The sequence below is a fragment of the Leopardus geoffroyi genome, chromosome A2 (assembly GCF_018350155.1).
Source record: "Leopardus geoffroyi isolate Oge1 chromosome A2, O.geoffroyi_Oge1_pat1.0, whole genome shotgun sequence".
Classification (NCBI taxonomy): Eukaryota; Metazoa; Chordata; class Mammalia; order Carnivora; family Felidae; genus Leopardus; species Leopardus geoffroyi.
The window spans coordinates 61,904,742-61,932,213 of NC_059331.1; the positions used below are offsets into that span (position 1 = coordinate 61,904,742).

Below are 27,472 nucleotides of genomic sequence, written 5' to 3' on the forward strand. Positions count from 1 at the left end.
GCAGGGGCTCCCTGAGACCTGCTGGCAAAGCTCCACGAGGTCAGAAGTTGGAGGGGGTGTCCTTGTAAGGAACCAAGTGGGTGCCAAGCAGCGGGGATGAGAGGGTGGGGAGGGCAACCTCATCTTCCCCAAGGAGTCCACACTGAGGTGGCCTCTCTTTCCCTCCAGAGACTAAGGCAGCTGCCTTCTCTGGTAGACATGTGTCAGAAGGGCCAGCATAGTAGGACGATGTTTGAAGGGGGAGGGGGGTGGCCCTGGGCCTCTGAGTCCTGGATTGCACAGGGTGTCTGGCCTCAGGTTTCATGCCACAAGGTGCTTTTGTGTCGGTGTTAAGGCAGGTGCCCCCAGAGAGCCACACTTCCCCTCCCACCGTCAGCTGGCACACTCCAGCTTAACCAGAAAGGTAAAAACAGTTAAAGCGTTTTAGAATTGTTACTAAGTTCTAAATCACATAAAGTATACAACTCAGTGTTGGACAGTCATCTTGTTTCTGGTTTGATTTTTTTTTTTAATTAATTTTTTTATTTTAAGTATGTTTATTTTGAGAGAGAGAGTGAGAAAACCCCAAGCAGGCTCCACACTGTCAGCACAGAGCCCGATGCGGGGCTTGAACCCACGAACCCTGAGATCATTACCTGAGCCGAAGTCAAGAGTCAGACACTTAACCTACTGAGCCACCCAGGTGCCCCTAAAAACCAATTTTTCTGAATACAAAAGGAATATGTTCTTACTGTAGAATGGTTTAAACATTCTTCAAAGCTCCCTCAAAAAGTGGCTGTAGGGAGAAGCCAGACTGTCCTGCAGGAGACGGTACTCTGGGCCAGCACAGTGAGCCAGTAACACCGGTGATGAGCTTGTGAGCGACCACTGAGGGGCCATGGACTCAGTAGGTCTGTGCCCTGAACAGCACTGAAGAGTCCTTCTGAGAAAGCCAGAAGACGGCGAGGACCAGTGTCAGCCCGCACCCCAACAGACCCACTTGCTGCCCACCGAGCCCCGGCCAAGCCACTCCGGAAATGGTCCTGGTAGCTCTTCCTGGGCGGACGAGCACAAAAGTCCAGCGACATTCCTCCTGTCCAGACTTTCCACGAGTCTAAATCAGAGCTTACTGACGGAAGAATCTTGGAAACTGGAGTACGTGTGGCCGACAGGAAAGACAGTGTTCTCGTGTTTCTGAATTTGCCACTTTTCAATAGTGTTCTTTTCTCCACAGGAATTTTACTGAGTTTTCATCTCCCTGACCTCTAAGATATTTACTTTAAACTTCATACCTTCGCATGAGATGATAAATTATTCTAGTTCGTGGTATCTACACAGATCAGAAATTGGATCATCCAAACACGGGATAAGCTAATGTAGGAGGAAGAAGTAGATGAGGTGGCTCACGTGGGCCTGGAGGAAACTTCCTGCAGGTCACATGTGAGCGTCTTTCCCCGAGTGAGTTGATCTTTACAGCAGACTTGTGAGAAGTACTTGTGTCTTCCGCTCACAGATAAACCGAGCCCAGCAAGTCAGGAGGCTCACCAGGATGTCAGGGCCAACACACCAGGTCCCCTCTCTGAGCTCGCTCCCTGGGCCCTTAGCCCCAGAGTCGCCCTCCTGAATTACCAACGAGACTGTTTGTCTAGGGTCCGGTGAGGGAGCCCGGCAGGCCGCCCGGTACAAGCTCCCAGCTCCTTACAGGCCCTGGTTCCATTTTGCACCTGGGGACATGAGCATGAGCAAAGCCAGCCTGGGCCCCCAAGGCCGTGCCCAGTCTCTGGGGTTTGGAGACGCACTTAGGATGCCCCTTCCCCCTCAAGGGGTCTCGTGGGGGCAGCTGTAGAGCTGCAGGCCAGGGGCCAGGAGCTCTGGTCTTGGCGATAATCGGACTGGGGGCAGATGGGGTGGGAAGGCTTGCGTTCACCTGCCCCCCGGGCAGCCTGCCATAGAGACACTCGGCATGTCACTGGGGTGTGGCATTGCTGGGAGACGTTGGGCCTTTGGGGTTTTGATGGCAGGGCAGCCTCAAGTCCTCTGCATCTTGGGGTGGGGGTGAGGAGGGGTGTCCTGTGGGGATGCTGGGAGCAAGGCCCCGTACTTCAGGCCTGGGATCCGGCCGTCCAGCGGAGGAGCACATCAGCCCCCCCAGGATGGGACTTGCCTGCCAAAAACAGAGCTCCTTTGGGCTAAAGATGAGTCCTGTGTCCTAAGTGATCAGGATAACGTGAGTTCTTTGTTTGTCTTTAGTCATGGGACATTTTTTTCCGAAACACCAATGCCGGAGCGCCCCCAGGCACCGCCTACCAGAGCCCGCTCCCCCTGAGCCCAGGCTCGCTGTCCGCCGTGGCCAGAGTGCAGCCCCTGGTGGAAGCCCAGCCCAACGTGGACAAGCTGGTGGAGGACCACCTGGCAGTGCAGTCGCTCATCAGAGCCTACCAGGTAGGGCGCCGGCCGGGCGGTGGCACATCTGTGACACCGGGCGCTCCGCGTGAACTGTCCTATAACTAGCACCCCACCAACCCTGAGACACACCCTCCCTGCCCGGGGGCCTGGGGAACACACCTGAGATGTGCCAAGACGGAAGGAGCCAGGACAGTTTGACCCTGTTTGCAGATGTGAACAGCTCCTCATTTCTTCCCATAAGTTGGCAAGAAGAGCTTGTGGGCAGGGAAAGAAGGTCATGGCTGGGGGGTGGGGCGGGGTCCTAGCCACCGGGAGGGAGCAGTGACCAGGAGGGGTCTGCCCCTTCTCAGTCGCCAGTGCCCGGATACGACAAGAGAAAATGAACCCGCAGAGTTGGGGACAGAAACTGAGCCCGCAGACACGTGAGGGTGGAGCAGTGTCCAGGAATGTTCCAGTTGGTGATCAGCACCACTGAAGGGAGTGTCAGGGCAAGTGGGGCTCCCCTGACATTTCTTCACCTGACGGGGAAGAGCCCAGAATTCAAACCTGAGCACCTGTTCTGAGGGTAGCCCCGAGAAGGATAGGAGGAGAAGTCAGGCCTGGGGTGTCCCTCCGGGGGTCCCTAGACATCCAGGGTATCCCTCCCAAGGCCTCTTAGCACCCAGGGTGTCCCTCTGGGAGTCCTTGGCACCTGGGCTTGCTGCAGTCTCCTCATCCGTGTTCTGTCTCCAAGAGACAGCACGCTGGGGCAGGTGGCACGGGGGAGGGTAGTGGGTCCTGGCGAGCAGACGGAGAAACTCTGAGCCAGTGGCCAGCAATGCTCTCCAGCATTGTTCAGTTGAAAGAGGCATATTGGGTGGCTTCTAACTGTCACCTGCCTCCTGCAGCCTTAGTAATGTCACCTGGTCCCATGTCCCTCCAGCAGCCGCCCCTTCGCAAAGAGCTAGCACACAATCGTGGGCAAAACAGTCAAGACTTAAAACTGGGAGGGATTTTCTTCCTTCTCTTGCTCCTCTGGCAGTTGGGATCAGATGGGAAGGCCCTGTGCCTCTCGGCGGGCCCGGCCGGGTGTAGGGCAGACCCCCAGTGGCCACTGCCCCCCCCAACTCTGGGCCAGCACCTGCTCATCCCCTCTCAGGGTGCAGAGGTGCTGAACTGTGTGGCTTCACGTGGGAGTGAGCACCCAGCATGTCCCGCTCCACTTACCCAGGGGGCAGCAGGGCTCCCCAAAACTGATCTCTGAACCGCCAGGTTCATCCATGAGCACAAGTGTGCTTCATGATGACGACTAATCTTGTTGTTTTGGGTTCAGGTCGGACCAGGTGTAACATCCCCCACAGCCCGGGTCCTGCTAACGCCTGCCTGTGTTATTACTTCCAGGTCAGGGGTCACCACATTGCAAAGCTTGATCCTCTCGGCATTAGTTGTGTAAATTTTGATGGTGCTCCGGTAACTGTGTCTTCAAACGTGGGTGAGAATGCGTCTGTAAACGCTAATTTTAATGTAATTTTACTTTTTTTTACCCCTTCCCTCTTTTTTTTCTCCTGTCCTCTTGTGTGTGACCCCTCCCTCGCTGGCCCGCTCGTAGATACGAGGGCACCATGTAGCGCAGCTGGACCCCCTGGGAATTTTGGATGCCGACCTGGACTCCTCCGTGCCCGCTGACATTATCTCATCCACAGACAAACTTGGTGAGGGTCTGGGGGCGGCCAGCGCCGCGCCGCCGCCCGGTGTCACATCTGTGGCGGCCAGGGTGTCTTCAGGCGCCAGGGAGAGACTCTGAAGTTTCCTTCGTTCTGATCACTCAATATTTAGTGCGTTTGGGACGAGTTACGTTTATCCCAGCTTTTCAGCCAGACAGTATGAGCTCAATTATCTGGGTCTCAAAATTGGAGAGTAAAATTTGGGGCAGAAAAGGTTTGTGGCACAGAGGAAAAGATGGCCTCGCTGGGCAGGCAGGTCAGAAGACATGCCAGAGGCCAGCTCTGCTGGCTGGGTGTCCAGATCCCGGTGCAGTGCGGCCTCCACCCCTCCAGGGACTCTTCTCGGGGCCGTGGGCACACGCTGTGCTCTTGGGCACGAGACATGGCTGCCTGTAGCGGGCGGGTCCGTGCTGTGCGCTGGCTGTCAATCCGTAAATGCTGGTGATCACACCGAGGAAACTTTGGAAGGTGTCCCGGCGTGCAGGGAGGCGTGTGTGTGGCGCTCGGGCACTTGCTGTCACGCGTCCCCACCCTTCCTTTGCCACCGCGCAGCACAGGGCGCTGGGTTCACCCTGCAGCTGCTTCCTCCAGTTAATCTGCTCTCGGTCACTGTGCCACTAACCTGTGCTGAGACGTGACTGATCTCGAAATGGCCAGGCGTCCACAGACACACCGTGCATGCTACTAAAACTGACGATTGCCTACCTGCCTAACGCTGCCCTATCGGGGGGACGGAACCCATCTCCTCGAATAACGGTCTCCCGCACCGTAGTGTCCCGGCACCCCGTAGGCTAGGTTTCAGACCGAATCGCTGCCATCTCCACTGGAGAAACGCTGCTGGGGGTACAGGGCTTCCTCCCTTTCCTCTCCACCCTGCAGCACTCAGGCCCCACTCTACCAATGCTTGCCTGTCCTGAAGCCCTGGCTGGTGCCTCCAGTCCTCCCCAGGGAGTCCCCTCCAGGTGTGGAAGGCAGGCGAGCCGCCCGGGGCCAGCTGGGGGCCTGGGGCCTCTCTCCCAGAGACCAGTGAGGGCGTCGGAGGCTAGTGTTCCCAGACGCAGGAGGTGGGGGCTGCCATCTCCCACCTGACACCGCATCGCATCTGGGGGCATCCGTGCTGGCAGGGTGCTTGGTATTAAAGTGGACCTTTCCTGCTGGTTATGGGCTCTCATTAGCACTGCAGGGAGGGGGGCGTGCAGCTCTGCTCTGCCCCATGTGAGGCTTGTCAGGCCAGGACCGAGCTGCATCCTGCGGGCTCCAGCACAGGATGCTTATAGGTCCCCCGGCTGGTCTGTGCAGGGTGGGAAGCCTGTGGACTCCTCAGTGTCTGTTCACAGCACTGGCCCGGGGCAGAGGCAGGGGTCAGGGCAGGGCTTGCATCATGCTTTCCAGTTCTTTCTGGGCTGCTGTGGCCTCCCCTTAACATTCCATCTTAGAATAGTGTCCCTGGGCATTTGTGCTTGTGTGAAGTTGAGCGTCAGCACGGAGTAGTTGTGCTGAGTTCTTGCTTTACGTGCAAACACTGGAAATAGCGGATCTGCAGGTGCAAACACTGGAAATAAATCTGCAGGAATGTCAGTTTGGCACGTGCAGGTCTTCAGGAAAACAGCCGGTCCAGCCTGACCGCTGCTCATGGACCCAGGCACAGGCGCTAACGTGCCCATGGTCTCCTCTGGGCCACGGGCCTGGCCTCAGCACCAGCCCCCTTGGTGGGAGCGGCTGTGCACCTCCGTCTCCTCATCCGTGAGGCTGTTGCAGAATTAGATAAACTCGTTAGAATGCTGCCTGGAGCTTCCTGAGCTCCGTGGGAGTGTGAGCTAGTGCGGTGCTTAGCAGTCTTCTGACATAAGTAGCTGTCAGACCTCGTGGTCACAATGAGAGCAACTGAGGGGGCAGGCAGCCTGGGGTCACACCGGAGTCAGTAGTGGTGAGGGAGCCCAGAGCCACGGCCGGAGTAGGGTGGCCTGCACATTCCATGTGGAGGTCTCAGGGACACACCACCCAGTCACACGGCAGCTTCCCTGGGCCTGGGACCCTTTCGCACCTCCTCCAGGCTGACCTCTCCTTGTGGAGGTGAGCACAATTTGTCCATCCTCTTATGGGGAAACCGAGGCTGGGGAGAAGCTCGCTCCACACACGTTTGAGAGCACGTTCTGCTGAAGAATCACGTGGGAGGGGGCACAGCGCTGGGCAGGCGTGGGCTCCGGAGGCAGACAGCACGCGCTGTCCCGTGCTGAACTCGTGTGCAGTGCTGGCATGGCTCGTGTCCACTCGGAGTTGTTTTTTTATTTTAAAGAAAGTGGATTATGTGAAATAGTTTCCACAAAGCTCTTGCCCCTTGGCCAGTATTGAGAAGGGGAAATGCTGGCCTAGGGTCTGTACCCTACCATCTCGTGCCTTCCAGCACCTGAATAAACAGATACCAGTAGCCAGGCTCATACCCGTCCCAGTAGGCTCTGTGGCCAGCAGTGCTCCTGGACAGCCAGGGCTCCAGGGTTATGTCGGATGTGGCGCACACAGAACACCGCCAGTGTGGCAGGAACGTTGAGGACATAATTATTTTAACTACGATTTTAAATTTATACTAATGTTGGTACAGTTTCTGAATGAGGCCACAGTTGGGTAGGTGATTACTGGGAATGGGGCACCTTTTCCCACCTTTTGTGGGGAGCCAGGTGTCCCAGGTGGGCCCCAGTAACGCATCTTCATCTGTGTCAGGTTGTACCGTCAACCCCACGTCTGTGGAGGAGAGTCGGGAGCGCTGACCTGAGAGGCCCCGGCACACGCTCCACCTTGAACCCCAGGGGAGGCTGTGGGGGGTGCATACAGGATTGGGTTTCCTAGTGAGGCCTCTTCTGCTTGGTGGGAAAGATGGATCAGGGTGTGACAGATGGAAAGGTCTAGACAGAGAGTCCTGTGGAGTCGGGGCATTGCCATCTTCGCTACAGACTGTGGACGCAGCCACGTTGCCTCGCCTGTGTGCGGTTCTGCCTTGGGGCTGGTGTTCTATGCCCGCAGCCCTCGCTTCCTTCCTTTGGGTGGGGAAGGAGCCGAGTCACCCTCGCATGGTCTGGGGCACCCTCGGAGGGGTGGTTTACCATGGTGTGAGATTTAAACACAATTAAAGGGGGCCCGAGACAAAATCTGTAAAGAGCAGGGAAGAACCTCACGGTGCTGCTCCTGTTTGCCACCATTGTTCACATTTGAGTTCAGTGCAGGGCTGGGGTGGGGCGGGGGCGGCGTGGCTGGAGACCCCTCCAGCTCAGCTCCAGACCTGCACAGGAAAACTGGTGTGACGCTGAAGCCTGCCCCGTGAGCGCTTTGGCTCCCTGCGCGTTTGCACAGAAGCATTCACACTGTGAGTGTGCAGTGGAGCACTGTGGGTAAAGGCCACGTGCGCACCTTAGTTCGGAATACTTTATGCTGAAAAGTGCCGTCCGGCCTTCCTCACATCCAGACCACAGTCACAGTGGAAAGTTTGAAACGGTGAGAGTCACCATGTGACACAGAGACGGAGTGCACAAATACGGTTGGACAAACAGGGCCATAGACTTGCTGGTGCAAGGTTGCCACAAATGTGTCAACTTCTAAAATTTGTAAGACCGATCCTGTCTGTGAAGTCCAACAACGCAAGGTGTGTCTGCAGTTACAAAGCCAAGTCAGAAGTGCAAGATCACGGCAGCATTGATGCTTGAATGCATTAGTGGGGGACAGGGCCGCCCTGCCCATCTTCCTGGTCCTCCTGGTCCTCCCCACCTGCTCCAGCGATGGGGCCTCCCTGCCCATACTCCTGTTCCTCCTAATCCTCCCCACCTGCTCTAGCAGTGGGGCTTCCCTGCCCATCCTCCTGGTCCTCCCCACCTGCTCCAGCAATGGGGCCTCTCTGCCCATCCTCCTGGTCCTCTTGGTCCTCCCCACCTGCTCCACCACTCCACGTCCCCCAGGGCCAGTTGTGCTCCCTTGATGGCCGGGGAGAATAACTAAAATAGAGTTGATTTTTTAGTCAACTTTCCTAATTTCAGAGCAACAGAGAACAATTCACTTAACGTTTAGGGACTGCCATGTGTGGCGTGCGGAGCCACCAGACACCCGAGTGAAGAGCTGGGAATCAGGCTGGAGTCAAGCCAGGGCCACAGGGGCCGTGCCCTGCAGAGGTGTCCTGCTGGACGCCCCAGGGCACCGTGGCCGAATCCCAGCCTCTCCATGTCCAGCGTGGTGTCGCGTGTGGATAGCTAGGGCCCCCATGCACTTTCTGTAAATGACAGCCAGAATGCCACTGCCGCTCCACTCGCCTTCAGCTGGTGTCTTTGTTCACGTTTTATTTTAAAAAGACAAAGAAGTACAGATGAAACTGAACACGTCCACATAACCAGTACAGAGTGAACAAATGTAAACATTTCAGGACATTTCGTGTGTTGCCTGTAGATTGTTAACAGATGTGGCCCCCTACATTTCCCTGTTGGGTGGGGGTGGCCGCCTGGTGTGGCCCTGTGTCTTAATTCTGAGGATAGAAGGAGAAAAATGAAGATTCTTTATTCTTGCCTCAAGCCGAGTATCCGCACTTCTGTGCAGAACTCGACGATCTGTTGTCTTAAGAGCCACCAGCTCTGTGGTCTTTGCTGGGTGCTGCTGTCCCTGTGGGTGGGGAGGGGGGCTTACCACCCAGAGCAGGGGTCCCTGCCTGCCCTGCCTCAGAGTTTTCACTCTCAGCCCCCAAGACGGCATCCACTGGCCTTCTTCTTCACTCCCAGGGCAGGGACCAGCTGCAGTGACCGTCAGTCAGGCCTGGGTGCCCCGCTGCCACGAACCTCCCCGGGCTCATGCCCCCTGCTGGGTGACCAGGGTCAGAAAAGTGCTCTGTGCATCCAGACAAACGTGTGGGTTTTCACCAGCGGCCCGAAAAGCGCCAGGAACGGTACAGGCACTGAAAAGCTTGCAGCGGGAGCCATGTGTAGGCCCCCTGGGTGGTTCTCTGCAGCCAGGCTCCCCCCCAGCTCTGCCGTCTAGCCAAGGGGGGGACCGAGGACCTGCATGTGTCCTCTAGGACCCATCAGAGTCTGGAGGTGTAGGTCTGGTCTGTTGCCTGGTGCTCCCGATTCTGAGGACGGTATGCTAGACATTAGGCCTTCTCCTTTTCTGTTCCCGAAGCCAGCTGGGTTGGGTGGGTCTGACATCCCAGGAGAGGCCTGTGTCAGCCGCTTCTTCCAGACAGGACGGGACGGGTCGGGAGAATGTCTTGCCGCTACTGCGGTGGCTGGCCCGCATCCCTCCCTCAGGATCCCCTCACTCCTGCTCTTCCTGAGCGGTTTCCACACTTACCCCAGCAGCTCTCAGCCCCCAAGCCCCACCCTGTTCCCTTTTGGTGTCTGTCTGTGTGACGGTGTCTGTGCTCCCCGTGACCGTGGTGACGGTGCAGGGTTGGGGTGTCTGGGTCCTCAACTAACTCTTGCTGTCTTTTTCCTCCTGCGCTCACCCATGCCACCTCACTCTGCCTCTCAGACCTTGCAGTTTTCAAGGAACGACTCCGAATGCTAACCGTAGGAGGTAGGAAAACAACGAGCCTCTCCCCTTTCTTGAGCCGAGGACTTCATTTCAGCAGGATGTGCAACTTTTCCCAGCATGCCATTTGGGGAAAGTTGACTGTTGATTGTCCCGTCATTTGGCTGTCACCCAGCAGGGGAAGCCACTTCTGTGTCGTCTCTGTCCCTGTCCATTTTCACCTCCTGGAGTGTGTGGCCGCTGCTTCGCTGGGCTTGTCCGGTGCAGGTGGCCTGTGGCTCCTGCCGGGGCCAGCGGGGCCTGACGCCACACGGTGTTGTGCATGTCGGCTCCTCCTTCCCACCACCTTCCGTGCTGTGCCTTCCACGGGGCTCTGGATTCTTTCAGATTCTGCTTCCCGGGCGTTTTGGACAAGATCTCTCTTTGATCTTCCCGTGTGTGAAGGACACCTGAAGTACTGTAAACACGTACTTCATCGAGTAAGAAATCCTCAGTGACCTGTGCTTCTGGGCAAAGCGCCTTTGAGGAATCCAGAGTGAGGTGCTGGGGGCCATCTGCCTGTCGTCATCCCCCCCACCCCCCACCAGTGGCCAGTCTTACCCACGCCAGCTGGCGCTCAGAGGGTCTCTTTTTCCTCCATCGTCCCATAGCTGTGACTCTCATCCTGATTGCACTTGTGAGATCGCTGTAGATTCACAGCAGCTCTAAGAGTTCACAGGGGTCCCCCGTGCCGGTGTGGCCACACATCACCTCGGGTCCTTCCTGCTGCCCTTCTCAGCCCCAACTGCTTCCCCTCCATCCCACCCCGTGGAACCCCTGGCAGCCACCACCCTGGTCTCTATTTCTGTGATTCATCATTTCAGGGTGTTATGCAAATGCAGTCATAATACGTCGCATTTTGGATTTGGCATTTTTCAGTCAACGTGATTTTTCTGGGTTTGATCCAGGCTGCTCTGTCACTCCAGCTTGTCCCTCCTTGCTGAGCGCTACCCCTTGCCGTGGGCTCCCACCGTTGTGTCCACTCCTTACTCATTAAGGGACCTTCACGTGGTTCCCATTCTTTGGCTCATAGAGTCTTTTGAGAGGCACAATTTTAAATTCTGATGAGGTCTGGTTTGTCAGTTTTCCCTTTGATGGATTGTGCTTTCGTTGCCAAGCCTACGAACCTGAAGATTGTCTCCTGTGTATTTTTCTAGTGGTTTTTCTAGGTTTGCATTTTACATTTAAATCTGAAAAAAGGCTTGTCTGCGTTTACAGAGCGACTTGCTGACATTTTGGTAACGATGGTGCTAAACCTACAGCTCGGTTAAAGAGATGTTCTGTCTTTACTCCATTGTCTCCCAGTCCATGAACGTTGTATGCCTCTCCGTTTATGTAGATCTTTTTTTATTTCTTTCGTCAGCTTTTTGTAGTTTTCACCTTACCAGTTCTGTATGTGTTGTGTTAGATTTATACCCAAGACTTTTTTTCTTGTTAATGTTAGTGTCTACGTATCATTACCAATATCTAGAAATAGAATTGATTTTTGCATTTATGTTGTATCCTGTGGCCTTTCTGAGCTCGCTTATTCTAGGACTTTTTTTTTTTTTTTTTTTTTTTGTAGAGTATTTAGGATTTTCTGTGTAGATAATCATGTCACCTGACAATAGGAACAATTATTTTTTCCTTTCCAATCCGTGTGTCTTTTATTTCCTTTTCGTGCCTAATTGCCCTAGCTAGAACTTAGAGCACTGTGTTGAGTAAGAGTGCTGAGAATGTACATATTTGCCTTGTTTCTGGTCTTAGGGGGAAAGCCTTCAGTCTTTCATCACCAAGTATAATATTAGCCACGGATTTTTTTGTAGATGCTCTTTATCAAGTTGAGGAAGTTCCTTTCTATTCCTATTTTTGCTTATTGTTATTTATGAGGAAGAGTGAAAATTTTCTGTATCTGTTGATATAATCGTATGATTTTTCTTCTTTAACCTGAGAGTATGGTAGATTACATTCATTGATTTTTTTTTTTTTCAACGTTTATTTATTTTTGGGACAGAGAGAGACAGAGCATGAACGGGGGAGGGGCAGAGAGAGAGGGAGACACAGAATCGGAAACAGGCTCCAGGCTCTGAGCCATCAGCCCAGAGCCCGACGCGGGGCTCGAACTCACGGACCACGAGATCGTGACCTGGCTGAAGTCGGACGCTTAACCGACTGCGCCACCCAGGCGCCCCACATTCATTGATTTTCAAATATTGAACCCAGCATGCATTGCTAGAACAAACTTCTCTTGGTTATAATTTTTTATACATATTCCTGCAACTGTGCATTTCTTGTATTTATATTAATGAGGGAGATTCATCTGTAATTTTCTTTTTCAACTGTCTTTGTCTGCTCTTTGTGTCAGGGTAATTCTAGCCTCATAAAATGAGGTGGTTTTTTTTTTTTTTTTTTCTTTTCTGTTTTCTGTTTTGGAACAGATTGCATATATTGGTGTTCATTCTTTTTTAAACATTCGGTAGAGGGGCACCTGGGTGGCCCAGTGGGTTAAGCATCTGACTCTTGATTTCAGCTCAGGTCATGATCTCCCAGTTCGTGGAATCAAGCCCCATATCAGGCTCTGCACTGACAGCACAGAACCTGATTAGGATTCTCTCTCCCCTCTCTCTCAAAAATAAATAAACATTTTTTAAAAGTGCTGAAACATTTTCTAGAATTCTCAAAAAAAAAAAACATCGGATTTGGAGATTTCTTTTTCAGAAACTTTTTATTTATGAATTCAATATCCTTAATAGTGGTAGAGATATTGCAAATTATCTGTTTCATATCAGGTGAGTAATGCAGTTTGTATTGTTCTAGAACTGGTTCATTTCATATGAGTTGTCAAGTATACATTGTACATGTATAGAGTTGTTCGTAGTATTCCCTAAGTATCTTTTTTATTTCTGCAGGGTCTGTATTGATAGCCGCTTTTATTCCTGATATTGGTAATTTCTGTCTTTTTCTTTGTTAGTCTTATTAAAGGTTTGTCAGTGCTATTGATCTTTTCAAAGAACCAGCTCCTTGTTGCACTGATTCTTCTCTGTTGTTTGCTATTTTCAATTTCAGTTGATTTCAATTGATTTCTGCTTTTATCTTTATTTCCTTCTGCTTTCTGTGTGGGGTTTCCCCCCTCCTTTTCTAGGTTTTTGTGGTTAGAGCTTTATTACTGACTTAAGACTTTTTCTCTTTTTAATGTGTGTGTTTACTACTGTAAATTTAGCTGTCCCACACATTTTGATATGTTGTATTTCTTTTTCATTCAGGTCATTTTATTGATACCCTTTAATACTTCTGTGCTCTGTGGATTATTTAGGGTCATGTTGTTTCATTTTCAATAATTTGGAGACATTCCTTTTGTCTTTTTGTTACTGATTTCTAATTTGACTCATTTGTGGTTAGAGGGTGCACTCTGTTCAATTCCGCTAAACTTGTTGAGGATTTTTTATGGCCCAGGGTGTTGTCTGTCTTGAGTTCCATGGGCACTTAGAAAGAACGTGTGTTCTGCTACTGATAGGTGAAATGTCCTGTCAGTGCCCATTAGATCCTGTTGGTCGATAGTTGTTGAGTCCTTCTACATCCTTGTCTATTTACTTTTTCAATGAATTACTGAGAGAGAAGAGTTGAAGTCTCCAACTATAGTTGTGAGTTTCTGTTTCTCCTTTTGGTCCTCAGTTTTTGGTGCATATATTTTGTAGCTCTGTTGAGTGTATGTGCAGTTAGGATTGCTGTATCTTCTAGGTGGATTGACCTATAGTTATATCATGCTCCCTCTGTGTCTATTAACTTTCTTGTGATGTCTAATTTAGCTGGTAATAATAGAGCCACTTCTGCTGTTGCTTGGGTTTACATGATATATCTTTTTTCATCCTTTTACTTTTAATCTGCCTGTAAGATTATAGTCGAAGTGGATTTCTTAGACAAGCATATAGTTGGGTCCTGTTTTTTTGTTTGTTTGATTTTTAATCCACCCTGCCAATCTCTGTCTTCTAATTGGTGTATTTAGGTCATTTATATTTAATGTAATTATTGTTATGCTAGAGCTTAAGTCTAACTTCCTATTCTTTCTTTTCTGTTTGTCTTCTTCTTCATTTCTTGGCTCTTTTTCCTGACTTCATATGGGTTTTTAAGCCTATATTTTATTTATTTATTTATTAACATTTACTTACGTTTTTTAGTAATCTCTACACCCAATATAGAGCTCGAACTCACAACTCTGAGATCAAGAGTCATATGTTCTTCTTTTTTTTTTTTAATTTTTTTTTTTTCAACGTTTATTTATTTTTGGGACATAGAGAGACAGAGCATGAACGGGGGAGGGGCAGAGAGAGAGGGAGACACAGAATCGGAAACAGGCTCCAGGCTCTGAGCCATCAGCCCAGAGCCTGACGCGGGGCTCGAACTGACGGACCGCGAGATTGTGACCTGGCTGAAGTCGGACGCTTAACCGACTGCGCCACCCAGGCGCCCCTAGAGTCATATGTTCTTCTAACTGAGCCAGCCAGGTACCCCAAGCCTACATTTTAAAATTTCACTTTTATTTATATATAGTATTTTTGGTCATATTTACATGTTTTTAGTAGTTTTTTTCTGCCTTTTTTGTGGTTGTCTAGGTATGATATTATATATATAGAACTTACTATAACCTACTGGTGTCGCTGTGTTACAAGTTCAAGTGAAGTGTAGAAAGTGCACCTCCCTGTACGTCCCTTTAGCTTCCCCATTTAAAGTAAAATTGTCTTGAATACTTACTCTGCCTACATTTAGAATCACATCAGGCAGGTCAGAGGTTTGGCATCACATCAAACCAAACTTAGAAGACCCAGGAGGAGAAGGAAATCTGGTTTGTTTGCCTGTGTTTTGCCTTCCATGTCCTGACTTCCTCCTAGTGTTTAAGAGCCCTTTTGACATCACCTCCTTTCTTTGTAGAGCACCTCCAATAGCCATTCCTTAGGTGACAGACTCTCTTCATTCCCTGTGACTGAGGATATCTCCATTTCCCCTTCGTTCCTAAAGCGTGTTAAACCCGGCACATGGGGTTCTAGGGAGACAGCTCTTTCCTCATGCTCTGGAAAAGTGTGCGGACCCCACTCTGCCCTCTTGTTCCTGATGCAAAACCCTCAGTCATGCAAGTGGTTTTTCCCTCCAGGTGAGGTGTCCTGGACAACTGCTACTTTTGAGACTCTTTCTTCATCTTTAATTTTGAGAAGTTTATGCCGTGTTTTGGCGTGGTCGTACTTGGGTTTCTTGTGTGAGTTCGTACCACGTCTTCAATCTGTGGGTTGAAGTCTGTGGCCATGTTTGGGGCATTTCAGCCATTATTTTCCAAGTCCCTTTTTTCAGCTTCCCTCTCCCTCCTCCCCTTCTGGGATTCATGGGCACAACACAGTCTCTTGTTTTATGTCACGTGTCTCCGAGGCTTTCTTCGTTCATTCCCCAGTCTGCTTTCTCTCTCTCTTTCACATTACTTCATTTCTACTGTTCTGTTTTCAGGGTCCCCAGTCCTGTGACCCTAATTCTGCCCCTGAGCCTATCTGCCAGCTTTAACTCAGGGCTATTGCATTTTGCAGTTTCAGAATTTCCCATCTGGTCCTTCTTGGCGTCCCCAGTCTTTGCAGAGACTTGGTTCCCCACTGTCTCTGTCACATTCTCATTGCTCACCAAAGTCGTCTGAGGACGGCTCCTAGGGAGCCCCCGCCAGGTAATCCCCAGCGTCCGTGCCACCGGATGCTGGTGTCTGTTGCTTGTCTTTCTTCATTCAGTCTGCAGTGTTCTTGTTGTGACGGATTCTTTTATTGAGACCAGGACGTGCGGGTGTTACCAGACTTGGAGTCTCACTCGGAGCTCTGTGACAGCAGGCCTGTCTGCACACTGCTGCGGCAGGGAGGGGCCGCCTCCTCACTGCCAGCTTGGGGTGCGCATCCCGGTCCCCACAGACCCCGCTGACACTAGGATGGGGAAGTGGGCTTGTGCACAACCTCCCGGAGGGAGCGAAGCCTGAGCTCCATCCTGGGCCTGAAGCCTTGGGACGGGGCCAGAGATCGGCATGCATGGCAGCCTGGCAAGGGCGTGGTCTGTGTGCTTGGGTAGAATAGAGCCGTCATTGTCAAAGCTCTCTGTCCTGCTCGGCTGCCCCTCTCCCGACCCTTTAGAGTGGCTCTGATTGGGGCTTTTTTTTGTCTGCATTTGCAGGAGTTCACAGATCTCTGGTTCTTTGCCCCACATCTGGGGTATGGGAGCCCAGAAGCAAATCCGGGGACCTCACTGGCTGGTCAGCCTTCTTCTCCACCCTTTGACATTGTCTTACATTTTATGTAGGATGTCTGGGTTCTAGTTGCGGTTAGTGGGGAAGAGATATGAAGATGTCTGCTCCACCTTCCTGGAAACAGGTGTCTGAGGTTCCGTTTCTCACGTGAAGCCGGGCTGGCCGTGCAGAGACTCACTGGGACAGCCCCGGAGTGTTCAGATAAGGTGATGGAGGCAAAGAGCCGTGCTGAGGCCAGGGGCACTTTATGCTGAAAGGTCATGGCAGGCTGAGGGTCTCCGGGTCAGAATGTTCCCAAGAGTAGCCACGCCTGGTGTTTTCATCAGCTAGGGAGAATGCCCCTCTCCCTGCACCCAAATGACTTTGACTGCCCCCCGTGACTGCCACGCACTGGACTGTGAACGCCCAGAGCCTCCCTGGACCTGTGCGATGGCCTGTCCTCATTCTTGGTAGAATAGCGGCAGGACACAGACGTATGGGGTCACCCACACCACTGCTGCCATTGCTACCCCCATGTGAAAAAGCCAGCAAAAAGTGTTTGAAAAACAGAATTTGCTTTGAAGACTTATAAAACGTGTGCAGAATTGCTAAAGACATAAAGGCTGTGGTTCCCATGGCAGCTTGAATGGGAACACCGGGGGACTCCTGGCCTGTGTGCCGCCAGTGAGTCAGCTCTGGGGATGGGGCCTGGAAATATACAATTTTACAAACAGTTCAGACACACAACCGTATTTGCCGGCAACTGCCTGAGTCCTACACTGGGCCGTCGCGTCTTGTTGCCACTCGGGTAGGCAGAAACCAGGACACAGTCTAACCTTGCACAGCCAGGTGACAGAGACCGCGGCGCGCTGGCGTAGAGCTTCCCTGTCCGTCCTGGCATCTGGGATGCTGGTGTGAAGTGACCCTGCCTGCTGTGTCACCCAACAGTCTGCCAGGTCTCCTCCCGTGACACTTACCTTGACACGAAACAAGCACGTCATGCCTGAGAAAGAGCCCTCCCTTCACGTTTTTGTCAGTTTGAAATACACTTTCAGATACAGAGGCGCCTTGTGTGGTTGGCAACGTAGAAAATACTAGTGGTTAGTCAGCAGGTCCTTGCTGGTGTGGTACTGGGGGCACCTGTGCACTTCCACTTGCAGGATGGGTGCAGATGTGCGGTTCCTAGAAGGGAGGGACACCTTCATCCAGGGCGGCCACGGCCCATGCCCTCAAGCCCCAGTCCCCCGGTCCCCCAGCCCCCCCCAGCCCCGCCCGCCACCTCCGCACACAAGGTCCTAGCCCTATTCTACACCAGTTCTTCAGTGTCTACCTGAATTCCTCCCTTAACTGCTTCTCTTTTGCTTTCTGATTAACTTACCCAGTGCCTTTCTAAGTCAAAATTTATGTCCTTGGGACCTTGAAGTACAGTGCTTCCTAAATTATGAAAAACTGGTTCACTGGACTAGTACACACATAATATGGACGTTTTTCCTGTTTAACTACCATACCAGTAATGTTTACAGCTGTTTGTTGCTAAAGTTTGTGTTTCTAGCTATAAGACATTACTTATTTTCATATATATCAGAGGTTTTTATGACTTTGCTCTTCTCTTTTCTCTCCCCTGGGGAGTCCCTTCCCCTTTCCATAAACTATGGCCCCCGTGTGGCTGTGCCCCTCTCTCCTCACCATGCAGGATTCTACGGGCTGGATGAGTCTGACTTGGACAAGGTCTTCCACCTGCCCACGACCACGTTCATCGGGGGACAGGAGTCGGCGCTTCCTCTGCGGGAGATCATCCGGCGGCTGGAGGTGAGGGGGCACAGGGTGCGTCCACAGAAACCCAGTGCACCTGCTGCAAACCTGAACAGACAGGGGCTTCCAGATGGAGTGGGGGCAGGCAGGGGGTGGGGGAGGGTCTCCAGATGAGGCAGTTGTTTGTCTTGTTTTCTGTTTGTTTGTTTTTTAATGTAATAGGGAGCATTTTTGCTATTTTGTAGATAAAGATTCATGCTTTTTATTTTTACAATCAACCATAGAAGAGAAAAAGCATTTCTGTGCGTCCCAAGCTCAGTGGCTTGCTTCGGGAGTGTGAGGTCCCCCAGAGCACGAGTTCCACCTTCTGGGCCCCGTTGGGAACGAGCCCCGGGCCACCCGGCAGGTCCCCACCCCAGACAGGGTCCTTCTGTGGTTTTCTTCTTTTCCTTCTCCTTTCTGGGGCTGGGCCTCACAGCCTGCTGGGCGCTGCACACACACACACACACACACACACACACAAACACACTGGGGCTACACAGGGCTCTGCTGTTGGCTGCTGGTGTCCAGCCCCACGGTCTACACAGGGTGGGGGGAGGCTCCATATGCAGACACTGCCCATTCAGACAGAGAAAAAAACTACCCTGCAGTGGGCTCCCCGCGGGTTTGTGCAGCCTTCTGGGGTGCTGCCTGGCACGCACGCTCTGAATCACGGGTGGCACCTGGCGTTCCTGGAATCCCCAGCTGAAGGACACCGGGCAGCGGGTCTCCAGGCTGGGCCCTAGAACCACCACTGACACCTCCATCCACTGAGCCAGAGCCCCAGCCCTGTGACTCAGGTGTGACGATGGGGACCCAACTCCAGCTGGTGGGGTCTGATCAAAATGCTCCTTTCAGTGGTACCACATGTGGCTACGGTGGCCTAGAAAGGTCTGAGTGTCTATTGGTGACATTGTCTAACTTGTGACAAGTGGCCTATGGCATCAGCACCTCAGTTTGGTCTTTGTCACTTCTAGGCTGTGGGGTAAAATGTAGAAACTTGGTGACCTGGTGCCAGCATGAGGGTGTGGACATGGGGAGGGGTGGGCATCAGGGAGGGGTGGGCATGGGGGACAGGTGAGTGTGGGAGGGAAGGGTGGGGGGGGAGGGTAGACATCAGGGAGGGTGGGCATGGGGGAGGGGTGAGCATGGCAGGGAGGGGTGGACATTGGGGCAGGGTGGGCATCAGGGAGGGGTGGGCATGGGGGACAGGTGAGCACAGGGAAGGGGGGGAGGGGGGGAAGGTAGACCTCAGGGAGGGTGGGCATGGGGGAGGGATGGGCATGGCAGGGAGGGGTGGACATTGGGGTGAGGCAGGCATCAGGGAGGGGTGGGCATGGGGGACAGGTGAGCACAGGGAAGGGTGGGGAGGGGGAGAAGGGTAGACCTCAGAGAGGGTGGGCATGGGGGAGGGGTGAGCATGGCAGGGAGGGGTGGACATTGGGGTGAGGCAGGCATCAGGGAGGGGTGGGCATGGGGGACAGGTGAGCACGGGGAAGCGTGAGGGAAGGTGGACATCAGGGAGGGGTGGGCAGGATTGGCCAAGGCAATGGACTTTTGGTCCCTCCTCTTCCTCCGTGTGCACCTTGACTGCAGTGTATAGACCCGCTCTGTGCACACGTGGCCAGCAGCCACCTGTGGCAGTTGAGCACTGGAAGTGTACAGAGGATCTGAGTAACCTTTTAGTATTAAAGACCTGACGTGTTGATACTTCACTACATGGTCTGAGGACTCATTCAGCGCTATTAGAAAAATTTTAATTCCATGTGTGCTCATGTTGTGTTTCTCTGGGACATTCCTGACCCAGGCGCTCTCCTGGTCTAGACCCCAGAAACAGCACCCTTGTAGACCTGTCCTCATCCAGATGAGCCTGTGCACGCCGCACCCCTGCCTGCAGGCACCTCAGCCATCTCAGAGCTGACTTTCTCCGGAAGGCAGGGACTGGACCAGTCGGCACAGGAGCTCATGCTGTGCATCTGCCCCTGCTTCCCTTCACAGAGATGGTCTCCAGTGGGGAGCTCAGCCCTCCTCCCCTGCCAGAGCACAGTGGAGATGTTCAGAGCCCTGTGCTTGACCTCCTCAGGCTGGAGTCCCCGGTGGCCCTGACCCCGGCGTTGGGAGGGAGCAGAGCCCCATGGCTCTCTTTCAGCCCAGGAGCCCACTCTTAAGGTGTGGGACCTTGACCATAGCGTGTCCCAACCCCAGGGTGCCCACATCCCCACCCCAGTGCCGTGCTCATGGTGGCCAGGCATTTGGGCAGACCTGCCTGCCTGCCGGTGGTGTGGACGTTCACGCACGCCTGTCCACACTAGGTTGCTGGCGCACGTGCGCTGCCAGAACCACAGGCCAGGCCCGGGGCCCCAGGGCGATACAATCTGCTTGCAGCCAGGGCCGCTTGGCACCTGTTTCTAGGGAGAGAGGCTGAGAAACTCACTGCTGTTTTTCCTGGGGATGGAACCAGGAACGGGAAAAAACAAAACTGCGTCCAGGTCCCAGTAACCACGTGCCCCAGTTAGTAGCTCAACCCACACTGACCTCACTCGTTTCTAGTTTCTGCCTGATCTTTCCTTTGATTTTCTAAGTGTTCCCTCAGGGAAATTATGCCCCACAGGTGTGAGCAGGTGTCAGGGGCACCTGTCATTGCCCTCTTCCCACCTGTGCCCAGAGCTTCCCTGCCTCCTCCTTCCCCCTCCCCTCCCCTGCCCCCTTCTTCCTTCTCCATCCCTTCTCCTCTCTCCCTGCCCCCTTCCTCCCCCTCGTCCTTCTCTCCCCTGCCCTCACCCTCTGTCCCCCTTCCTCTTCTCTCTTTGTCCCCCTCCTGTTCTCTCTAGCCCCTTCTTCCTTCCTGTCACTCCCTCTTCCTCTCCCTGACCCTCCCCTTCTCCCTTCCCCTTCCCTCCTCTGCTTTCCCCTCCATCTCTCCCTCTTCCCCCTCCCTCCCCCTCCTTTCCCCTTCTCCCTGCCTCTCCTTCCTCTCCCTCTTCCCTCTCCCTCTCCCCTTCCCCCCTTCTTCTGCTTTCCCCTCCATCTTTCCCCCTTCCCCCTCCTCTCCCCCCTCTCTCCCTCCCCTTCTCCTTCCCCTCCCTCTTCCCTCTCCCTGTCCCCTTTCCCCCCTTCTGCTTTCCTCTCCATCTCTCCCTCTTCCCCTTTCCCTCCTTCCTTCCCCTTTCCCTTCCTGTTCTCCCCTCCCCCCCTTCTTAACTCCTGATCTCCCCTCCATCTCACTCCCCCTCTCTCTCGGCCTTGAAGATTGTATTGAGACCCCAGGAAGACCTTTTTGAAGCTGAGGGAGGAGGGTTCATGTTCAGAGGCACTCTGGGCTGTGTTACATGTTCTGTGGGTCAGCCTGGGCACCGTGAAGCTAGTGCTAACCGTGCAGTCAGGGAGGGCAGCCCAGCAGCCCCAGCCCCGGACTTCTTGCACCCTCTGTTATCACTGAGACACCCTCATTGACCTGGCTGATGAACCGATCCGAAGCACCAAGGCCCTCCCCAGCTCGCTTCCTCTTCATCCCCAGACAAGGTCGTCCTCCTCCTGGCTAGCATGATGGCATGTGTAGTGCTTGGCTGTTATTTTGAGTTCAGGGCAAACCTTCCTTTGTTTCACAATCATGGAGCAGTGTGCAGAGACGCCCACTCTTCCAGATGACAGGATCAAAGGGCCTGGGGCATGTCCCCGCCCTGCCCTGTGCCAGTAGGCTCCGTATCTGTTGTAAAAACCGATGGGGCACAGACAGAACCTGGTACTGAGTGCTTGGACGGTGTGGCTGTTGGAGACGTTTTGGGGTTCATAAAATCGCCCTGTTGCCACACCAGGTGCTTTTCTTCTTTAGCTCATGTGTTGATTTGGGGTTTGCTCTCACCCTGAACTGGTAGAGGATACAGACGGGCCCGGGCCCAGGCCCCCCACCCTGAGGCTGGGCCCTCCTGGCCTTCCTGTGTCCCCCCCACCATTTCCTGTCCAGGGAGCCCATGCTTCCCACAGGACACACGGCCTCCCTCCCAGTGGCAGCGTCCGCACCGTGGATGGGATGCGTTCGCTCTGTTCAGGGCCCTTTGCTTTGCAATGTGTGCAAGCACGCTGCTGTAGGACCCGGCCTTCCCAGGAGGAGGCAGTTATTAAAAGTTGAATTTAAAACCTAAGCACCTGCAAATCTTAGGTGGCCATTGAGCTCCATCACCTGCCAACAGTGTGGTCCCTTCTTTCTTTTGGCACCAGGCACAGTCTGACCTTGGGCTCAGGGAGGCTATCTTCCCAGAGTCGTCCGGTCCCCTGGCAGGTGCCTCCGTCCTCCTGCCACAAAGGGAAGCACTGTGGCCCCATGGTTCTCGCTGCCCCTCCCTGCTTAGTGGGCACAGCGTGACCCCAAGGAAGCACCTCGCGGCCACACTGGCAGCGAGAGGGGGCCGTGGACCCAGGCCTGGTGCCACCCTGGTCTCTGCCCTGGGTCATAGCCGGCTCTGCTGCATCTGTTCTGGCCTCCTGGCTGGGTGGGCGGCCAACAGCCCTGGGCAAGCAGCCTTGATGGGATCTGTGTGTGTGAAGCAGATGGCGTACTGTCAGCACATCGGGGTGGAGTTCATGTTCATCAATGACCTGGAGCAGTGCCAGTGGATCCGGCAGAAGTTTGAGACACCGGGGATCATGCAGTTCACCAACGAGGAGAAGCGGACCTTGCTGGCCAGGCTCGTGCGGTCTACCAGGTGGGGGCTGCGCTCAGGGCAGGGGGTCGCTGCAGGAGGCGGGGCTGCAGGCCCTGCGAGCCGCACTGGCCCAGGTGACCTGGCTCTTCGGGGTGACTCGGTCCCTGTCCAGGTTTGAGGATTTCCTGCAGCGAAAGTGGTCGTCCGAGAAGCGCTTTGGTCTGGAGGGGTGCGAGGTGCTGATTCCTGCGCTCAAGACCATCATCGACAAGTCCAGTGAGAATGGAGTGGACTACGTGATCATGGGGATGCCCCACAGGTGCCCGCCCCGGTGACCGTCCCCATGAGCCTCCCCCATCCCCGACCATGTGGGGCCGCAGCCGAAGGGGCTAGTGGAGCGTTCCCCATGGGCAGCGGCCTGTTTTCCACCTTCCTGCCTCCTGCCACACCGTGGCCTGAGGTGCCCAGAGCAGCTGATCCCTGCTCACCGGTCTCTGTGTCCCAGGGGGCGGCTGAACGTACTTGCCAATGTCATCAGGAAGGAGCTGGAGCAGATCTTCTGCCAGTTCGATTCAAAGCTGGAGGCTGCCGATGAGGTGAGGCCCCCACTTTCTCCCAGAAACGTCTGGCGCAGCTCGGCCCACATGGGATCCCCTCTCTGTGTGTTTCTCAGGACGGCCTCCAGGGGTGGGGGCTCCACCCCACTCCACCCCACTCACAGAGGACATGCCCGGGGCCGTCCTCTCTGAGAAAAGAGGGACGGCCACAGGTCAGAGGCCCAGCAACAACCCCCAGGCCTCCTGCTGGGGGTCCAGGATGTGCCCCTTGGCAGGGGACCTCCTCCCGGTGCCGTGGGCGGGAGCCGTCCTGGGAAGAACCTTTGCAGGTTGGGAGTCCTAGGACTGGATGTAGCACAGCAGCCTGAGCCCCTCCCTCCAAGAGCCAAGACTGCTGTTTGTGTGTCAGGGTTCCGGGGACGTGAAGTACCATCTGGGCATGTACCACCGGCGCATCAACCGCGTGACCGACAGGAACATCACCCTGTCACTGGTGGCCAACCCCTCCCACCTCGAGGCCGCAGACCCCGTGGTGATGGGCAAAACCAAGGCCGAGCAGTTTTACTGCGGGGACACAGAGGGCAAGAAGGTAAGGCCGTGGGGGGCCGGCCAGGACGGGCTCACAGGCCCAGTCGTATCTCAGACCTCGAGTTTCTGGCATTTAACTAAGTGTTCTGAGCAGACCTCAAGGGACCTGTATATGGTGACCCAGGCCTGCCTTCAGAGTGCTCCCTTCCAGGTGGTGAGCACAGGGCTGGGCTGGAGGGGCCGCTGCCGCTGTCACGTCTGTGGTGAAGCTGGTCTTCCAAAAAAGGACCTTCTCTGGAGATGAAGACGGGCTAGGGTAGAGGCCTGTCGGGGGCACTGAGGGGAGAGGGGGCCGCTGGCCCAGGGCAACCTTTACACGAGTCAAGCTCATTACAGGTGGAGCCGAGCATTCATTTACTGGGTTCCGTGATTCAAAATCCCATAGGTTCACTAGTACCACACGCAGAGGGTGACAAGGGACATTGTTAGCGGCGATGGGTCTAGGCCAGGCATTGGCAACAGGAAGTGGTTCCTGCGCTGACAGATGCCCTGCAGACAAGGGGCAGGATGTGAAGGCCACACCCAGGGGCTTAGGGGCCTGGGCGGTGCCGTACATACTCCAGGTGGAAAGGGACCCCATGCAGCCCCTGGGACCGGCAAGAACAGGGTGGCCAGGGAGGGATGGGGAGGAGGCCAGCATGACCATTGCCTCCAGCATTTCCGTTGTCCTGGACTAGGACACTCGCTGGGCCGTTGGGAGCCGAGCAGGGAGCGAGATGGCAGGAAGCTCCATGTGGTGTCCTCGTTTGTCCCCAAAGCAGCACTCAGTGGGAGTGCTGGGAGCATCCTAGAGAGGGAGGAAACCGGCAAAAGCTGTCAGGCACAGCTAACGTGCTCCAGGCGACGGCACTGATAGGTCCTGCTGTGCAATGTGCGGCCAGGAGAGGCTCCGGTCTTGGGGAGCGCTGCTGCCCAGGCGTGAGCCCGCACCCGCCTCGGCCGTGAACCTAGACCCCACCGTCTGCAGTTTCTGTTCCACTGAGGATGCCGGGCTGGGGTCTGTTACACCACGTCACTCGGCGTTTAAGAACAGTCATGTAACCTCTGTAGGCGTGACCAAGGCAGAGTCTGGCCCTATTGGCCCTTTGGGTGTTTGTGGGAAAGCGGCCCCTGGTGTAGAGGGGTGGCTGCCCTGAGACCCGCTCCTGCCAGGGTCCGTGTGGGACACCGGGGGCTGTCAGACACCAGGAACGCTGGGCACCTGTGGCGTCAGCAAGCAGCACCACGCCAAAGGAGCCTCTGGGACAGCCGTGTGGCTTTACCAGTTCAGGAGAGACAGCACGACAGGAGGAGGGCTCCCATGACCTTCCCCCCAGCTGCACCAAGCAGGCCCCTGCACAAACCTAGCACCATGTCCGCCATTCCCCTGTCCTCGTGAGCATCCGGAGGCAGGACACGCAGGGTTCTGTTTAATAGATCTAGATTTCGTCCCCAAGAAGGACGTCGCAGACCTTCCCTTCCTGGCACTGAGGACAGACACACGGGAGGTTGTCAGGATCAGGGGCGCTGGGGATATGTCGAGGCGGCAGGAACAGTGTCTCATGGTGCAAGAGGTGTTCACAGACATTCAGGGAGGAGGGCACGGGGCAGTGTTGCCATCCTGCCAGAGACACGGACACCAGGAGACACCCTTGTGCGCAAATACTAATCTTGGATCCCGTGCTCTGCTCAAGGACGCGGGCTCCCAGAGAAATGTGGTTCCAGGCTGTGCGGGGGCCACGCAGCGTGAGGCTGAACCTTGCCCGGCCAGAGAGCAGGAGGCGCGGGAGCCACAGAGCCCATTTAGACGGCACGGGGCTCCCATGCCAAATCTGGGATGGTGGGCGCCACAGAGTCACTATCACACTAATCGTTTACAGTCTCCTGGACAGACTAGGGCTCTGTGAGCCCGTGGTGCTTCCCAGACGGACTAGGGCTTCCTGAACCTGCAGTAGCACACGTAAAGGGTGAGAAGGGAAGGCTCTTCTGGAACCCCAGCAAACACATGCTGGAGCGACCACAGCCAGGCAGAGTTTGATGAGGAGTGGGGTACTGAGGTCCTCACAGAGGCCGTTCTCACGACACGGGAAATGCTGAGTGAATGGGGGACACAGTTGGATGAACGGGGGACACGGCTGGGTGAATGGGGGACACAGCTGAGGTGTCCTGGCACAGAGGGCGCCATTCCTGAGCCTGTTCATGAAGCACCCCAGAACCCCAGGCCTGTCTGGGCTGTGGACACAGGAGGGGCAATGGGCTGCTCCCGGTCAAGGCCCGGCCTGCATTGCTGCCCTGGTGGAGGGTCCCACCTGCTGTGCTCAGCATGAGGTCCGTGGGCTCTGTGATGCAGGGCAGACACACTGGCAGGAGTCTAGGGGGTCTTGTGTTCTGCCACTTCTTCTTCTAAGTCTGAAATGGTCTCAAAACACGTTATTTTGGGGAGTGCCTGGGTGGCTCAGTCATTTGAGCCACTGACTGGCTAAGGTCATGATCTCACGGTTCGGTTCGTGAGTTCCAGCCCCACGTCGGGCTCTGTGCTGACAGCTCAGAGCCTGGTGCCTGCTTTGGATTCTGTGTCTCCTTCTCTCTTTCTGCCCCTCCTGTCCTCACGGTCTGTCTCTGTCTCTCGAAAATAAATAAACGTTTAAAAAAAATTTTTTTTTAAACATTATTTTTGGGAAAGCAGACAAGTGACTGTCTCTGGGGTGCCTTGTGGACGTGGTGGTCGGGGCTCTGTCAGATTTGGGGTGTTCTCTGCACGTGTATAGGTCATGTCCATCCTTCTGCATGGAGATGCTGCCTTCGCCGGCCAGGGCATCGTGTATGAGACCTTCCATCTGAGCGACCTGCCATCCTACACAACTCACGGCACCGTCCACGTGGTCGTCAACAACCAGGTAACCCGGGCTCCAGGCAGCCTCTGCATCTTGGTGGCAGAGACCACTGAGGCCACAGCATCGGGTTTGTGGTCAGACCCTCCCAAGGGCCCTTGTGCTCATATTAGTCTTACCTAGGGTGGCGTGTGTCAGTTTTTTAGCATAGTTGCTCTTTTCTGATTATAAAAATACATGTCTTTTTATAAGAATGTGGACAATGCATTGTCTTTTTTCTTTTTTTTTTTTTTTAATGTTTGTTTATTTTTGAGAGAGAGGGCGCAAGCAGGGGAGGGGAAGGGGGGACCAAGGACCCTGCACCAAAAGCACAGAGCTGACGCTGGGCTCAAATCCATGAACTGTGAAAGCATGACCTGAGCCAAAGTCAGACGCTCAACCGACTGAGCCACCCAGGCGCCCCTGGATCATGTTTTTGATGTCAGATCTAAAGAAACTTTGCCTTGCCGAGGTCACGAAGATTTTCCCCCATCTGGAAGTTTTACAGTTTCATCTTTTCTATAGGGTGTAGTCTGTGATGTATTTGGAGTTTCGAGGTGGGTGTAGATATCCACTTGTTCCGGTACAGTCTGTGGAAGGGACTGTCAAATGAATTAACCACGTGACTGCAGGTGTGTTCTGCCTCTGTTCTTTTCTACTGATGTGCATGTGTCCCTTCTGCTGACACCGCGTTGATGACGTAGCTCTGCTGTGTGTCTGGAGGCCGCCGTGGGAGTCCTCCGGCTTCCTTCCTTCTTCACATTGTTCTGGCTTTTCTAAGTTGGTAGCCTTTTCATCCAAACTGTAGAAGCAGCTTGTCGGTTTCCACAAAGCTCTGGTATTGTGATTAGAAGTGCGCTGGCAGGTATGTCCGCTAGGGAGGGGCCACAGCTGCAACAACATTGAGCCTTCTGATCTGAGAATACGTAAATCTCTCCATTATTTTGATTCTTTTTAATTTCTGTCTAGGTATTTTGTAATCTTCCAAGTATAGATCCTGCACGTGTTTTGTGAGACACCTAAATATTTCACTGTTTGGGGGCTATCATAAAGGGTACTTTTTAAACACTTTAATATCCAAGTGTTACTAGGATATAGAAATAGAGTTCAGTTTTGCGTTTTTTATCCCACAACTTTATTAAACTCGCTTTTACTAATTTTTTTGTGATAGTTTGGAATTTCTGTATTAACAGCCCTG

At 54.1% G+C, this 27,472-nt stretch overlaps 1 protein-coding gene across 5 annotated transcripts in view; it reads left to right on the forward strand.

The window, feature by feature from the left end:
- OGDH (oxoglutarate dehydrogenase) overlaps window positions 1–27,472 on the forward strand; it is a 66,667-nt gene that overhangs the window by 24,097 nt on the left and 15,098 nt on the right. For 2 of the 5 annotated variants that reach the window (XM_045494165.1, XM_045494166.1), the window contains exons 3-11: window positions 2,230–2,421; window positions 3,974–4,076; window positions 9,588–9,632; window positions 17,540–17,655; window positions 22,186–22,340; window positions 22,453–22,599; window positions 22,786–22,876; window positions 23,247–23,426; window positions 26,173–26,301. In XM_045494165.1, coding sequence (XP_045350121.1) covers window positions 2,230–2,421; window positions 3,974–4,076; window positions 9,588–9,632; window positions 17,540–17,655; window positions 22,186–22,340; window positions 22,453–22,599; window positions 22,786–22,876; window positions 23,247–23,426; window positions 26,173–26,301 — 1,158 coding nt within the window. Of the gene's footprint in view, window positions 1–2,229; window positions 2,422–3,765; window positions 3,857–3,973; window positions 4,077–9,587; window positions 9,633–17,539; window positions 17,656–22,185; window positions 22,341–22,452; window positions 22,600–22,785; window positions 22,877–23,246; window positions 23,427–26,172; window positions 26,302–27,472 lie in introns of all 5 variants that reach the window. The other 3 variants (XM_045494167.1, XM_045494169.1, XM_045494168.1) reach the window with 3 other exon arrangements.